Here is a 16816-nt window from a genome sequence, read left to right on the forward strand (position 1 = left end):
CACAAACTAAAATGCAAAACAGAGTTCAATCTTGACCACCATTATCAAATATATATATATATATATTATTATCTTTATTTATTTATTTATTAAGTGGGTTTACTTGAAAAGAGACCAATGAGGATTTCCAGTGCTAGTGTATTTCTTTATTTTGTTCTTTCTTTCTAATATGTATATTTCTTTGTCTTTGCAGGTGCAGTGTGGAACACAGAGTGTACAGGTGGGTTAAAGTGCTTAAACATATCACCGTTATCGCTTCATCAGCTGTCGGCTTTATAAGTGAGCACAGTGCACGACATGTGTGTGCAAACGCATCTGTATGCAGCCTTAGATGATAACATCAAGGACCTCTTCCTCAGTCGTCGACCTAACAAAAAGAAAAAGAAAAAAAAGATGCAAATGACCAGAAAGGAAATGAACGTGCTTAGCACCAACATGTCGGGGGCATTTCACTCATATGAGTCATTTCTGGATTGTGGGACTCAATGATTAAATTTGAATTGGTGCCATTATTATGATTATTATTATTATTATTATTAGTTAGGTTAATAACAAGGTGTCTGTGTATGTGTGTTTACCTTTTCTCCTGCACTTTTGTGTGTAGATGACTTCAGTGTACGGCACGACCACAGGGTCAATTTTACCTGCAGCAAAAAAAAAAAAAAGTGTTGCAGAGCATTTAAATTGTAAAAGTTGGAGACATGTTTATTTATTTTTTTCATTTACAATATTTTAGCAGAGTTAAACTGTAACAGTCTTCTGAATGTTACTCTTCACATGCCAAAAGACAGGGATTTCTTCTGCATGCATACCTTTGCTGCTGAGACTGAGCAGAACTGCTGAAAACAATAAGAGGAAGATGCAAGCCACAGGAAACTGAATGTGTGTCAGACCAGGATGACGCAGTTCAGGATGTCCTGCTTCAAAACACAAAAACCACAGGTTAGCATGATGATGGAAACAACAGTGTCCACTGTGTACATGGCTCTTTATTATTCTTTATTTTCATCATCAGTGATTTAGGGCAGAACAGAAATGAGGATCCTTCGATTTGCCAACCAATTTATCGGGAACAGAACAGAAAGTCCACTGACACGATTGCATCATTTCACTTCCTCAAGTCTGTCAGCTGAACATGCATGACACATCCAGTTTACAGGATTTCACTGTTGTCACTGGGGAAGGCTGTGAAGTCTAAGCTTAACTACAACGCTCCTTCAATGTGTGAGATGTCACACTTTCTGAACATGTCGAGGAATTCTGCTGTTCTGACAAATTAACATGCATAACCATTACTGTACAATGCCAGAACATATGTAATGTCAACAGGTGATAAATCTCTGGCCTTGTAAGTTGGATAACTTGCATGAGCATAATCATCCTACTTCTACTTCCTCTCTGTATCTAAGATGGTGAATATTGACTGCAGGGAGTGGAATGAAGTACCAGCAATGTGTGTACTGGTACTTGTCTGCATTTTTCCCCTAATATAACATGTATAAATAAAAGATGAGATGAATTTATCTTTGTAAGCCAACAGTTATGTTGTTAAATGGAATTCACACAGTCATTAACAAAACTTTCAAACCACAACCCGATGTCATCACACAACCAGGAGCAGTTTGTTTGATTTAAGGCACCTTAGATTCAGTAACCATAAGCCAGTATATATTTGCTCCTAATAAAATTCACTGTACAGTTGAACAAAGTAATAATAACAATAATAATAATAATAATAATAATAACAATAATAATAATAATAATAATACTTGTCTTATCTCTGACAGTCATCCAGCTGTCAGGTGAAACTCCAACTCCAGAGATGTTGCACTTGTAGAGTCCCTCATCACATTTAGATACTCTGTAGATAGTCATGTTTCCTGTTGAGCTGCGTCCAATAAGAAGCTCATTTTTGTAAAATTCAATCATGAGATTATCATAGACAGTGGTCATGTGATTACAGAGCAGAATTACAGTGTCTCCCTCCATCACAGGATGAACGGGACTCTCCAGGATCACAGAACCAGCTGAAAGACAAACATGTAAAAGGTCAATGCAATACTGGAGTCTACTCAGTTCTGCCTGTTTTAACTGAAACAAAAAGCAAGACTTCTTCTTCTTCTGTTGCCATAAATTTACACAATCAAGAACTCATGTTTGTATAAAATTCTAATTGGGCCTTTGTTGAGTAATGAGAAATATTCATCAAGGCTTACATCATATTCAAACATGCAGGTGCACTCTCTCAGGTTAATATTAATGAATAGAACTGGGGATGTCAGCAGTGTCACCGGGAGAGCAGGAAGAAAGGGGACAAATGTAAACACTGTGTTATTTACGACTACTGAGCTGGGCAGAGGGGAGGGAGAGTTATGTCTTTGTGCAGACTGTAAACAAATGGACACAGAGGTGCTCAACAAGCTGGAAGAATTTCTCTGTTTCTGTTATCCCACCGCCTGAAAGCAGAAGTTCATGTATTCTGAACCCTACAACAGATAGTTTGCAGTTTATTCCAGCGCTGAATTTTTCAAACTGCTTAATAACAAATGATCCGATCTGCTTTTATCAGCTGGCCAGACAGCAATGGAAAATATGATTAAAAAAATCAGTTAAATCCTTTTCCACTACTTTCCACTAGTTTGTGATTTATGGTTATTTTAGTTTATTAAAGTTTAAATATGTCCATATTATCATGTTTGCTTGAGGATTTGAAACATGTGACCTGAAAAGTAGATTCGCATTTTAAGTCCATTGTTAACAAAAGGCTGAAAAACATGGAATGTGGAAACCCACCTGCCACAGTGATGGTGACAGCATCGAAGCACTCGCCTGCTGCAGACTCACACCAGTAAACTCCAGTGTCTGCTGGGTAAAGGTCACTGATGAAGCAATGCGATTCATCTATCCCATTTGAGGATGAGGGACACGTGGTGTTTGTGTACAAGGATGTGTTCCTCTTAATACGCCACTCTGAGGACTTGTCCTGCCCCCCACAACTCATGGAGACAGACTCATACTGGAAGAACTGGGATTTGTTGGGAATGATTCTTAGAGAAGCTGCACAAAACAGAAAAATGATGGAAAGCTGAGATTTTGAATTAAACATGTTACACATGCCCACTTATATTCAGGTTATAAGTGGAAACATTCTTATTGACTAACATAAAGGCTTACTTTCCAGTAATGATAATTTATGAGTATTTTCATAATGTCTATGAAGTTGAAAATAAAGTCCTGCCTTCGCTATTGTGGTTGATGTGGAGGTTGGGATGGGCTTAGGGCGCCAGGAGAACCCCTAGAGACGTCATCCCTGGAGGGCTCAACCCGGGGGGTTGTGGTCATAACCTGGTGAGTGGCTCTGGTCGCTCTTAGAGGGTGTTCTCCTCGTGGCTGCGTGCAGCGGGGCTGGGGGATGGTCTGTACTGGCGGACGTAGGTTACTGGCCTGGTAGCCTGGCTGCCCCTGAGTGGATCCGGGGCAGGCGGGGGCTTGGGGTTGGGGGTGCTTCATCTCCGTGATGGGGCTCTGGCTGGGGTTTGGGGCTTCGTCCCTCGTCGGTGTGTCGCCGAGGTTGTGGGCGGTGGGTGCAGGGGCTCAGCCCTGGCGCAGGGGCCTCTGGTGCATCGGCCTAACTGGGGACTCTTCAACTGGCAGGAGGTTGTTCCATCCTTGCAGAAGTCCACTCTGCAGGTGGGGGAGAGACACAGGAGAGGTGGAGAATAAACCTAACCTGGGTGTCTGTTGTCTTGTGTAGTCTGGAGATGATTGAATGTTGGGGTGGGTATAGTTTCCTCTGCGGTGGGGTGGGGTGGGCTTAGCGGTGCTGCTGCCATAGGCCCCGATCTGGATGGGCCTGGGCTCCCTTGCCTTGGTGGGTACTAGAGGGCGGGGGTGCCTACTGGGGTCAGCCGGGAGCTGGCCCTAAGGAGGGCATTTGCCCCTCCCTTCTTTTCCTCCCCATCCCGGCTGCCTCCTCTTCCCGCTCCACCACACCCACCCACACAGGTAGGGCCTTGGGGTGCGGGTGTGTCACCAGGGTGCAGGGAGGCATTCCCCCCTCTGTCCCCTTCTGGCCACAATTTTATTTCACAACTTAGACATCCACATTATTCACACTCTCATAACACACACACACACACATATATATATATATATATATATATATATATATATATATATATATATATATATATATATATATATATATATAGGCCTTGAGGGTGACCACGTTAACGGCGTCCAGAGGACGGTCTGTGTATTCAACCCTACCTCTGGCGCCGGTGCCCACCTCTCAATTTTAAATCCATGTAGACATTGAGGGTTCTCGGGAGGGGCCGTGCTAACACCTGCTGCTCTCTGGCAGCAGCACCATGCACTCCCTTGTTTTAAATGCACTTTAGAACAACACGCAGCAACACTACACATGAGCGGGAGGAGGGAGGTATGGGGTCTTCACACCCCCGTTCTCTACTAGCCATCGGGGCGGGGGGCTGGGAGGAGGTGTTGGCTGTCCGATTGGCCTCCCTGCTGCTGCGGAGCCTGGGGCGGTCTGCTTGCCTCCACCCCGGGGGAAAGGGTCACATCTCTTGGGTCTGGGTGCCGTTTCCCCCTCTGGGGGCGAGGGTACCTGGACCCGGGGCATAGAGTATGTTTGGGAGTATGATTGTGTGTACATGTCTATGTATGTCTGTCCCTACGTTGGGTGAGTGCTGAGTGTTTGTATATGTGTGCATGAGGGTGGGAAAGCATGTTTATGTCTGTGTGTGCCTGTTTGTCTGTGTCTATATGTCAGGTCGGGTCTTAGACTCCACCTCCCTGGGTACTCCCAGGACCTCCAAGTGTGGAGGCCTATCTCCCCTCACCACACTCCCTGCCGGTAACTGATGCCCTCAGGGGTTGGTGCATTGGTGGTTCTTGGTGTCCGGGGCTGGGCGCTCAGGTATGCACCAGCTCACTCCCGGTGGCTACTTGGCGGGGCCTGGTGCCTGTCGCTCGGTCAGGCCTCTTCCAGGGCAAAGGGGCCCTCGGGCCTCGGCCTCGGGGCCTGCAACTCGGTTCACTCTGGCACAGCTGGCTGCCGGCAGAGCCGGCGGGGGCGCCCGGTGCAGCCCCTCTGGCTTCTGCTCCGTGGCTACTGGGTGACCCCTCGTCTGGGGATCTCCTCAGCCCTTCCCAGGAAGGTGGCACAGATGCCCCTCCGGTGGTACTCCTTGGGCTCTCGCACTCTGGGGCCTCTGGATGTCTGGAGCCTGGATCTCCTCCATGCCTGCTTCATGCCCTGGGGGACGGGGCTATGGCCCTCCACACCCTCTAGCAGACCGTTACATGGGGAAACCTTCTGTATACAAGCGCGTTGATCCACACAGGTGTACACACGGGTGTTCACTGTTCGTAGACATAAACTACACCTTTCTTAGCTGCTACTTCAAAGCACATTGTGCGCTGTCTGTCCTGCGTGCTGCACAACAACTTTCAATATTTAGTATTTACTGCTGTTCACACTTAGCTAGATTAACGTGATGGTGTTGTGTTTAGTATGTTGCTTTGTTTTTGTTTGGTTTTTTTTTTGCTTGTCTTCTCTTCTTTTTCTCTCAACAGGTGATCCAGGAGATTTTCTTTCTCTTTGTCTTTGTAAGTGCCCTTTCTCACTGTCCCTTTTCCCTTCTGTTTTTCTTTTCCTTCCTCTCTTTCTTTCTCCCTTTCCTATCCCCCCGTCATGTCTGTCCCATCTGTAACAACTGAAAATAAAATAAATAATAACAACAAAGTTTGATCAAATGGACCAATACGGCAATGCCATGATGATCCATTTGGCAAAATAAATCCATTTGGTATCCTTGTTGGTCTTCAGACAACAATTCTGACGGCTTAAGAACCAAATGGGACAGACAAAAAAAAAAAAAAAGTCATGTTTGACTTTATGCTTTTCTGTGTCGTTTCTGGGATGCTTAGAAGTCAAATGACACTGTTGGAAATAGTTTATTTTGATGCACATGCTGTGTTTTTGCACATTTGCATTTATTTATTTTCATTTTTCCTGTAGTATATAAAAATTAGTGTATCTCAAAAATAAAACTATGAAGACACTCAAAATAAATTTCTCGTGGTTGGAAAAAAAAAGAAAAAAAAAAGAAAAGAAAATAAAGTGCCTAAACCATATATTAAATCAAAAGTTGCAGGGTGCTACAATGAATAAAGTCGGTCTAATTTAGCCATTAAGACTTTAAACATCCTGGAACTAAAGTTCAATATTTTCTCAAAAAACACCAGAAAAAAAAGCACAAAAACAAGTAAACTTTAAACATCAAAAATAATACCAAATTAAATATTTTCTAGTTTTGCTAAATCATTTCACATTGCCTGCAGTTGTGAGAGCAGATGTGAAAGTGAACTGTAAGAGAAACCACTTCCTCATCACAGCCCAGACTAAATTTTGATGTTATTTGAATTTTAATGTCTCCATGGAGAACAAATTGAACACATACGTCAGCGGCTCAAGTGGGTTGCATACAGCACACACATATAAATACAGTACTCACCAACAACAGCACAAAGTGTGATGACCTCCATGATACTTGGCTGCTGATATACGGACTGGCTCAGTCATGGCCTGAGAAGGTTAAGTCACACCTCTGTCACAGAGGCCCCAGCTTCCTGCTGGTGTGGAGACGTAAAGCATCACATCACACAGTCAGAGCTGTGGCTCCACCTTATTTACTTCAAATCAACCACCTTCACCTAAACAAGTAGAGAAGCCTTACCCACTGTGTGTATCACATTAAACGTGTAACAATTAAGATTTAAAGACTTGTGCGTTAATACTGTTCAAAATGTCATGATCCTGGCAGTCCGTCCTCCCACCCCACCACCTCCCCCTTCCTCTCTCTCTGGCTCTCTATTTGCTTGTTTAGTTTGAGGCACCAAACAAAGTTTGGTGTGCTTCTGTAGCTGGATCAACTGTTTAATCTGTAGACGACTATCATCTCGTTTTAGCTTACATTTGTGTTAATGTGCAAATGAGGAAGTAGTTCCATGCTACAGCACATTAGGTGCTAAGAGAATATATATAAAAGCATTTCATGGGTGAAGTAGAAGAACACATCACATTTTAATATCTAGGTTTTCATCACTATACATGTATCTGTGTGTAGTTTTAATAATGTTCAGTCACATATTAAATGATCCTGTTTCAGTGAGATTTATTGTTACCCATTGATTTAGAGCTGAAAGATAGATTTTGGTTACATAACGTCATGACCCAGCCCCTAAGCCAATTAGTAACAAATTACCATAGTCGTTTATATATTTATGATATTTATACTGACCAACTGCTAGATACATAAATGAGAAAAAAAACAGCCTCTGAAAAACATAAAGATATATAAAAAAAATTGTCAGGATTGTATGTGTGTGTGTGTGTGTGTGTGTGTGTGTGTGTGTGTGTGTGTGTGTGTGAACATAATATTCATTCCTGTTTTCATTCCTGTCTCACCAGGGTCGTTAGGCAGGGTGTCACAACGATGTTATCTTGTGGGGAAGATTTTGTACTGAAGATGTTTTATTTTATAATTTAGAAAGAAGAAATTTATCCAAAAAAGGACAATTTAACAAAACAAAAACAAGCCCCTATTTTGTCTTTAGTGTCATCTCATTGGCTGATTTACTGTGTAAAACTGTAAAACACATTGAAGACAAAAACACCTGGAATAACCTCTCAGTATATTTTAAATGGGAACTCAAATCCTGCATCTGGACTCCAGTTAAGGGGATTTGTATATAAAAAATAAGACACAACATGTAAAAAAAGTACACGAAAAGAAGTCTGTAGTGGAAGCATGTTGAACATTGACGAGGGTAGTTTCATCCACAACCATTGCTGTTTTCAGTAAATCATGTGTGAAGGCAAAATTTAGGACGGATCCATGTTTTTAGGCACATGAATCATTTGTGGACATATTACCCACATAGCAAAATTGGTATGGCCCAGATCTGGCCCACACAATGTACTTACACATGGCCCACATACTGTAAAGAATGACGGCCCTTTGGTTGCCCAGATCTGGTTTGCCAGAGGTGGCCCATACATGGGCCAGTTGCAGACACACTGCTGGCCCTGTGCTGGCCCAGAACAGTTTCAGTTCTGGCGCCAGATGTCAGCCTAATGTGTACCTTAATCAAGCCATGTAATAACAACATGTGCCCGAACATAATAGTGCAAAAGTAAAATGACAAATCTCTATTCAGACAGTAAAAAATAGGAACATTTTCCTATTTTGATGGAACATTGGCCATCATTGCCAGACCTGGCCCACATCTGGTTGACATACACTCTGCCATGACACCAGTCAGTCAGAAGTGCAAGCTTGATGCTGGATCCGGGGAAGACCTGTTTTCTATTAGCCTGGGCCACAAAAACCAAACCATAATCGGGCCAGATGCGGCATGCCATCACATAGACAGTGCCATCTATGCCAGGCCTGGCCCATATCTGGATGACATACCACTTACCATGCCAGAAGTCAGCCAGCAGTGCCGGCTTGACACCAGATCCAGGCCAGACCTGTCTGCTCTGTGGGTTTGATATGAGAGCTAATGAGTAAAAGTATTGAGGGCAGTGTGTCTGTTTAATTTTTAGAGTTAATTGACTCAGAAAAGTTCATTTCCCATTTTTTCAGTTGTACAAAGAGTAAATATCACAATAAAAATTTATTTATGATTCATACTCTACGATATTATTAACTGTCATTTATTTTTCAGTGATGTTTTTTTTCTCGTAAAAACAAATTTTAAAAAGGCTTTGCAGGCTTTGTGAGTCAGCTCATGGTGAGGCATTTATTTATAGACGAGTCTTTGGAGCCTCAGAAGAGAATAAAGAGGATCTCTTCCTCAGGGGTTCACCTGAAGAAGAAAAAAGGACGTAATTCATGAAAAGTGTAAACTGTTCTTCACACCTTACACCTACACTTTTATATGCCACCTTCCTGTATGCAGGCTTAATTCTTGTGACGCTTTCAAAATTGTACCACTCTCCATTTTATTTTTATTTATTTAATAATAAATTAAACACTAAAATGTGCTGTTTTCTACTGAAATCATTATTTTTTGACACAAATTCTATGAGGTTTCTTTTGATTTACATTCAAAATGTGAGAAACTTGCAAAAATGAACCTACTGATTAATTGTTGCCGTCATTAATACTGAGATGTGTGTCAGTGTGTTTACCCTTCTGTTGTAGTTTAGTTTGGTGGTGACTTCAGTGTAGAGCACAACTGAAGGATCGATTTTACCTGCAGTAAAAAACAAATCAGAGAGCATTACAATCCTAAAATCCGGAGATGTTTTTACGGTGGGTATGATGAAGTAAACTGAAAGGACAGCTGTGTTTAAAGTTAATTGTGAACCTTTAGCATGCTAAACTTGGGAACTGAAACTGTGACAAACATTTGAAACGTTACTATACAAAACATGTTTTCATTAATTTCTTTAAAAGTTAAAAAAAAGAAAGTAAATTTGTTTTTTCATTTACAGTGCAGTGCTTTTTTCCCATGTGCTGACCTTTGTGGGTTTTCCAGAGAATGAGCAGCATTACTGAAACCACTGAGAGGTAGATGCATACCACAGGAAGGAGAATGTGCGTCAGGCCAGAGGGAGCCAGCTCACGGGGCACTGCTTCAAAGCAGAAACACTCCAGGTTATCATCAGTGTGAACAAAACAAGGCTTACTTTACTCATTTTTTATTTATGAGTCTCTCATGTACAGTAAATCATGAAATAAACAAAGTGGAGGATACTTTATTTCTAGCCAAACACTTTATTGGGAACACGAAACAAAAACAGCTCCCATGACTGCTTCACATATTTTATCCACATAAACTACAACTACACAAACATGACATGTCTTAGACCAACCACAGAGCATTGTTTTTGTCTGTTCAGAGTAAAGTTGAAGTTACATAAAAACTTACGCCCCCTCACCCCTGATAGTGACAGTCAGCAGGCTGTCTGGTGATTGTCCAACTCCAGTGATGTTACACTTGTAGAGTCCTTCATCTGATTTGGAAACCCTGTGGATGTTCAGGTTTCCTGTAGAGCTGCTCCCAATGAGATCATCATTTTTATAGAATGTAGCAGTGAAACTGGAGGATGAGCCTGCATTGTGTCTACAGTGCAGAGTTACAGTGTCCCCCTCCATCACAGGATGGGCAGGACCTTCCAGGATCACAGAACCAGCTGAAAGATAAAGACGTCAGAGTACAAAATGAATAAATCAGCATATTAGTCCTCTACTCTTAGTTCAATCAGTTTTGAAATGAAGAGCAAGGTTTCTCTGAATTCTCCCCAATTACACCAACAAGTGCTGCTCACAGTTTTGCTGCAGCATTGCAAATGGTGCCGAATATTCTTGGGCAAGACAGTAACCCTAAGTTGGAATGTGATGAATTTCAGATAGAAAGCACTTAAGGGTGAATGAGGCATGTTATATAAAAGCCTCTGAGAGCTCCAGGAGAGGAGAAAGGTGCTATATAAGAATCAGTTCGTTTACCAGAGCTTTTGAGAAGTTCATGATGAGAATTATTTTTGATAATGGTGGCAAAAATTCGTTAGGCTAAAATCCAATGTGGACGTCTGTAGTATGCTAGCATTTATGTCCTTAGGATCACAGAAGTCTTTAACTGTGTTGGGCATGTGGACACCGTTACCAAGAAAAAAAGGAGGATTGAGATGAATTTCTTAGGAAGGACATTAACAAACTGTCAGATTGTGTAAGACTACAAAACCTGGCAGAGAAGGAATACTTAGTAAATTAGTGAAATTTGATTAGATTAAAGTAAAAAGACAGAAGAACAGTTTCACAGCAGATATTAGCAAATGAAACTTTGTGTCTCCCAACGTTTCTGTGGTTGCTACTGAAAAGAGGGCAATTAAGATTTGTAACAAATGTCTCACTAGTTGTGTGGATGCTTTAAGCATCCACACTATTGAGTTCCTGTTTCTTCTTCAAGTTGCTTCCGTACGTTTTTCGCCGTGGATCTACTTCCACAATTTTCAGCCGATTTTCACCGTTCAATTTTAAACTATTCTGCTATTTCTGCTAATGATGGCTATATCTTTTGGTATTTTATACTATTATACTTTTTAAAATATTACGTTTTTTTCCTTTAATTTGTCCCATTGAAATGAATGGGAAACTTCCGCAATTCTGCTAAAACTTGCTTGTTTTTGAAACTTAACTACTTTTTCCTACTTTCACGTAGAACAACCATTCAAACTTTAAAATGTTCTCAAATTATTGGGCTATTCAGGAATAAATCAGCTTTTTCAAATCTTTTACCGTTTTTTTTTTTTATCCCTCTTCAAGTTTTGAGTTGCAAAATTGTGATTTTTCACAAAATACATGCGTTGTTATGGTTGCTATGCACTTGGCTTTCAGTGTGCCACTGAAGGTTTTGCAGTCTTCTCTTCATGTCCGAACAACTCCTTGCTACTTGCTCAATTTTCACTCAACTTCCACAAATTATACATCAAAACGTAGGTATTTTTGCTGGCTTTCAGAAAATGTCACCATCATTGTTGTGGGATTTATAGAATTTTGGCAAATCTCCTCAGACCAACACAAAGTCTGGAAACTTTCCATAGATAGTGAATGGAGAGTTTGTTCAAAATCATCGCTTGATTTCTGTAATGAGAGGCATATTCGAATCGTCATATCTCCTTAACGAAGCGAAGTTAAAACATGAGGCTTGTCCCCGTATATCTTCAGACACTCCTGACGCTCACAATTCAAGAATTTTTTTATCACCTATTACCGTTCTGAAATGAGTTACACTTGTTTGAGGGTAGGAAATTCGTCCTTCGCTCAGATTTCAAACTCTGGAAATGTACCACTTTTTTCTCTCGTCATATCTTTTTAATGGATTTCAACAGAGACCTGAAAATTTCCAAGATTTTTCACCAAAGCCTGCTGTCTCTTACGGTGAAAAAATGATATTGATACTCCAAATAGATTTAGAGTTAGAAAGCGTTGTTTGAGGGCAAGTCAAGGCAGTTTTTGCTTTGCTCTACTCAGTTATGGTGCATTAGAAGTCAAATATCTTTAATAATTCATATTTTAATGATAAATTGTCAACACTTTAAGATTCCCCGATCTCTTCTGAACAAAACGGTGTAAGAATGACCGTTCTAGCCCCTACGGTTAGGAAATTATGGTCATTTGTTTGAGGGGAGTCGTCATTATGAAAATAGACTGCAAAAATCCTGTGTCTCTCTGTGCTGCGTGCACCTGTTTTGGCGGGAAAGTGCACAGGCTCTCTGATTGGTGGATTCAAATTCAGCAGCTCCCAGGCTGCTTGACTGAGCTAGAAACTTACTTCTCTCTCCCTGTGTGTGTGTGTGTGTGTGTGTGTGTGTGTGTGTGTGACAGAGGGAGAGAGAGAGAGAGATCCTTTTATGGGATGATCTCATTGTAAGATTCAAATTCAATATATTTAGACTGGTTGACTGAATTGGATCTTGTGTGTGTGTGTGTGTGTGTGTGTGTGTGTGTGTGTGTGTGTGTGTGTGACAGAGAGAGAGAGAGAGAGAGAGAAAAGCCTTTTTATGGGATGATCTCATTGTAAGATTTAAATTCAATATATTTAGACTGGTTGACTGAATTGGACCTTGTGTGTGTGTGTGTGTGTGTGTGTGTGTGTGTGTGTGTGTGTGTGTGTGACAGAGAGAGAGAGAGAGAGAGAGAGAGAGAGAAAGCCCTCATTGTAAGATTCAAATTCAATATATTTAGACTGGTTGACTGAATTGGATCTTGTGTGTGTGTGTGTGTGTGTGTGTGTGTGTGTGTGTGTGTGTGTGTGTGTGAGAGAGAGAGGGAGAGAGAGAGAGAGAGAGAGAGAGAAAGCCTTTTTATGGGATGATCTCATTGTAAGATTCAAATTCAATATATTTAGACTGGTTGACTGAATTGGATCTTGTGTGTGTCTGTCTCTGTGCATGTGTGTTTCCATATGTGTCCATATTTGTGATTGTGTGGCTGTTATATTTTTTTTTTTTTTGCCGATTTTTTTCATTTAACAAGTATATTTGAGGGACCCTCAGCATGTTCAGCATTTTTTCAGCTGTCCATTTTGCTTTTCCAATTTTTCTGTTTAAGTTATTACTCTTGTGCTAAATCATAGCATTTCTGCTGTTTTATAAGATTTGTGCTAAATATAGTATTTCTGATTAATTATAGTTTTCTACCAAATCATAGTACAGTATTTTTGCTTTTTATAGGACTTTTATAGGATATTTATATTGCTTAATATAGTATTTCTGCTTTTTATAGGATTTTTGCTTAATATAGTACTTCTGCTTATTATAGGATTTGTGCTTAATATAGTATTTCTGCTAAATGTAGTATTTATGCTTAATCATAGTATTTCTATATATTTCTGCCAGGTCCCCAGCCAGCCAATCCTCTGTGAGGACTGAGGCACTCAAATTTACATATCAGGGCCTGCACAGCTTCCCAGCCAGCCAATCATATCTGAGGGATGACACATTCAAATTTACAAATCAGGGTCTGGACGGCTTCCCAGCCAGCCAATCATATATGTGGGCTGAGGCATTCAAATTTGCATATTGGGGCCTTCGTGGCTTCTAAGCCAACAAGTCATCGATGTCATATATCTCTAAAAATTCATATTTTAATGATAAATTGTCAACACTTGACGATTCTCCCATCTCTTCTGAACAAAACGGTGTAAGAATGACCGTTCTGGCCAATACAGTTAGGAAATTATGGTGACTTGTTTGAGGGGAATCCTCACTATGAGAAATAGACTACAAAAATCCTGTCTCTGTGCTGCGTGTGTGTGCACCTGTTTTGGCGGGAAAAAGTACACAGCCTCTGTGGATTCAAATTTAGCAGCTCCCAGGCTGCTTGACTGAAAACATGCTTCTCTCTCCCTGTGTGTGTGTGTGTGTGTGTGTGTGTGTGTGTGTGTGTGTGTGTGTGTGTGTGTGTGTGTGTGTGTGTGCGAGAGAGAGAGAGAGAGAGAGAGACCCTCTTTAGGGCAGCATCTCATTGTTGGAAAAAAATATAATATATTCAGACTGGTTGACTGGCATAGACCCTCCGTGTGTCTCTCTCTCTGTGCATTTGTGTATACATATTTGATTTTGTGTGTATCTGTTGGCTGTTCCTTCTTGTTTTTAAATTTATTTTTTATTTCTTTATTTTTTTTTCACAGGTGAACAACAATTAGTTTTGAGGGAACTTAACCATGTTCCATTTTTTTTTCAGCTTGTCATCTTACTTTTCCAGTATTTTCACTTAAGTTATTACTATTCTGCTCAATCATAGTATTTGCTCTAAATCATTGTTATTATGCTATATTGTAGTATTTCTGCTAAATCATACTATTTCTACTATATTATATTTTTCTTTCTAAATATAGCATTTCTGCTATGTAATTATATTTCTGCTATGTTATAATATTTGTGCTAAACCAGAGTATTTGTGCTGAAACATAGTATTTCTGCCAAATGATAGTATTTCTGTCAAATTATAGTATTTGTGCTAAAACATAGTATTGATTTAAAATTACAATATTCATAGTTCATCACACTGTCTCTGGTAAATCACAGTATTTCTGCTCTGTTGTACTATTTTTCTAAATCATAGTGTTTCTGTAATGCTTAAGTATTTTTGGCTAAATATATTCTTTCTGTTATCTTATACTCTTTCTCCTAAATTCTTGTATTTTTGAGAAGTTATCGTGTTTCTGGTAAGTTACAATGTTTCTGCTAAGTTCTGCTATGCTATTGTATTTCTGCCAAGTATTATGTTTCCTCTAAGATATTGCAGTTCTGCTAAGTAATTACATTTTAGCACAGTTCCTTTGCTTCTGCAAAGTTTTTACAATTTCTGCAACTTTTCAGCTTTTTCAGCTATTTTTAGCAGACAGCTTCAGCATTACAGCATCCACACTGCATTTTCGCAGGAAATGCAAATTTTTCTAGTTATATTTAAATGTTTGTGTTTATGGTTGAATGATGAGTAAGTGTTCTGTGTCCCATACAAAAAGAAAATAAAAAAAGTTTTCATTTCCTTGTTTGTTTAAACCCACCTGTCACAGTGATGGTGACAGCATCAAAACACTCTCCTGCTGCAGACTCACACCAGTAAACTCCAGTGTCTCCTGGATAAAGGTCACTGATGAAGCAGTGAGACTCATCTATCCCATTTGAGGATGAGGAACATGTTGTGTTTATGTATAAGGATGTGTTCCTCTTAACTCTCCACTCTGAAGAGTTTTTCTGCCCCCCACAGCTCATGGAGACGAATTCATACTGGAAGAACTGGGATTTGTTGGGAACGACTCTGAGAGAAGCTGCACAAAAGAAAAAAAAAGGTGGAAAGCTGATATTTTTCTTTTGCCATCAACCAGGCATTTAGTCATATGATGATTTCAGAAAAACAATCAAAGTAATTCAAGCTTCCGGCTGAAATATGTGTTTCATTACTGCTAGAAAGAGTTCAGAGATATAAACATAGACTTGTTTTCCAGTAACACTGCAGCTCCTGACTCTTGCAGCTCTAGTAAACAGCATTAATCGATACCACAGCAGAAACTGTTGGTTTAGGACATGATAAGCAACTTTATAAACAACCACTTCCTCATCACAGACCTGGCTAAAAACTTTAGTTACTGAAATGTTATCAGCTGCAAGGAGTACAGATCAATCTCATTATTCAGTGACTGAAGTGGATTTCAGACAGTACACAGATATAAATACAGTACTCACCAACAACAGCACAAAGTGCAGCGACTTCCATGATGCGGCTGCTGATATACTGACTGGCTCGACGGCAGCTGAACAGTGTTAAGTCACGCCTCTGTCACAGAGGGCACCGCTTCCTGCTGGTGTGGAAACATACAGCATCATAACTCATCACCTCACTACCTGACTCCACTCTAATTTAAACTTTTTTTGTTTATTTGTATTTACCCACAATAAACTTCTAATAGCTTAAAATGTCACAGTAACTCTAACTCCTTCTTTCACACTTGAACAGGTAGCATTAGGTTGAATGTGTATCACCATCTCTTAGACTGATTTCTGTGGAAACCTTTTAGCATATTTTAAGAAAAGTTGACTCAAGACTTATAAAGCGTGTGTCTGTTTGTCTGTGTTAGCCCTGCGACAGACTGGCAACCTGTCGAGGGTGTACCCCACCTAATAGACTCCAGAAAGTTCACACAATATTAATGATAAGTGCTCATATTAAAATGCACAAGCACATTTAAAATACACTTTTCAATGTGACACTAGTATCAACCCTTTTATTATCACTGGTTTTGATTAGTGACCACAGATGGCCAACTAACACTTAAAAAAAAAACACACAAAAAAATAAAAATAAAAAAAGACCTGTTTTCTGTTAAGAGATTAGAACATAAAAATAAGTAGGAGCCATTCTTCACACCTTACAGTTAGAGGTTTTTTGTGTTACCTTCAGTTTCACCTTTTGCACAGATGTATAATTTTCCTCCATAGAGACTACATTGTGGCATTATTCGCATAATATATACAATATTGAAGTCCATAGCAATGTTTCTGTCTGTGTGTAAAATTACCTTCAACCTGTGTGATGGCAAATTCTGTGTACAAAACAACTATCGGGCAAAAATGTTGAAGAGCATTTAAATCCTGAGATTTTTGGTGTAGGTCTAATGAAACTATCCAAAAGTACATTTGAAAATGCCAAAGCATTGTTGGCACAATGTAAGTATAGCGAGAAAAAGAGGGGGATAATCACTCTTTTGTCCAGGT

General features: G+C 40.1%; 1 protein-coding gene across 1 annotated transcript; it reads right to left on the bottom strand.

Moving 5' to 3' along the window:
• Positions 1-139: 139 nt before the first annotated feature.
• On the bottom strand, positions 140-15823 carry LOC120433906. Its single transcript, XM_039600947.1, has 10 exons — positions 15788-15823; positions 15109-15372; positions 9977-10231; positions 9557-9670; positions 9224-9288; positions 2794-3085; positions 1770-2027; positions 813-920; positions 579-644; positions 140-367 (listed from the first exon to the last, which is right to left on the bottom strand). The coding sequence occupies exons 1-10, from the start codon at positions 15816-15818 to the stop codon at positions 261-263; spliced, it is 1560 nt and encodes a 519-aa protein (XP_039456881.1). The 5' UTR covers positions 15819-15823; the 3' UTR covers positions 140-260.
• Positions 15824-16816: the final 993 nt, after the last annotated feature.

Source organism: Oreochromis aureus, linkage group 3 (genome assembly GCF_013358895.1).
Source record: "Oreochromis aureus strain Israel breed Guangdong linkage group 3, ZZ_aureus, whole genome shotgun sequence".
In the NCBI taxonomy this organism is placed as follows: Eukaryota; Metazoa; Chordata; class Actinopteri; order Cichliformes; family Cichlidae; genus Oreochromis; species Oreochromis aureus.

What these genes read in the sequence shown, in the direction of transcription:
- LOC120433906 (XM_039600947.1), bottom strand. Translation starts at nt 15,818, where the DNA reads ATGGAAGTCGCTGCACTTTGTGCTGTTGTTG. An exon ending in TCTCTGGAAAACCCACAAAG is followed by an intron (nt 9,289 to 9,556) that starts GTCAGCACATGG and finishes TTTTTACTGCAG; the next exon opens with GTAAAATCGATCCTTCAGTT. An exon ending in ACAAAAGTGCAGGAGAAAAG is followed by an intron (nt 368 to 578) that starts GTAAACACACAT and finishes TCTTTTTGTTAG; the next exon opens with GTCGACGACTGAGGAAGAGG.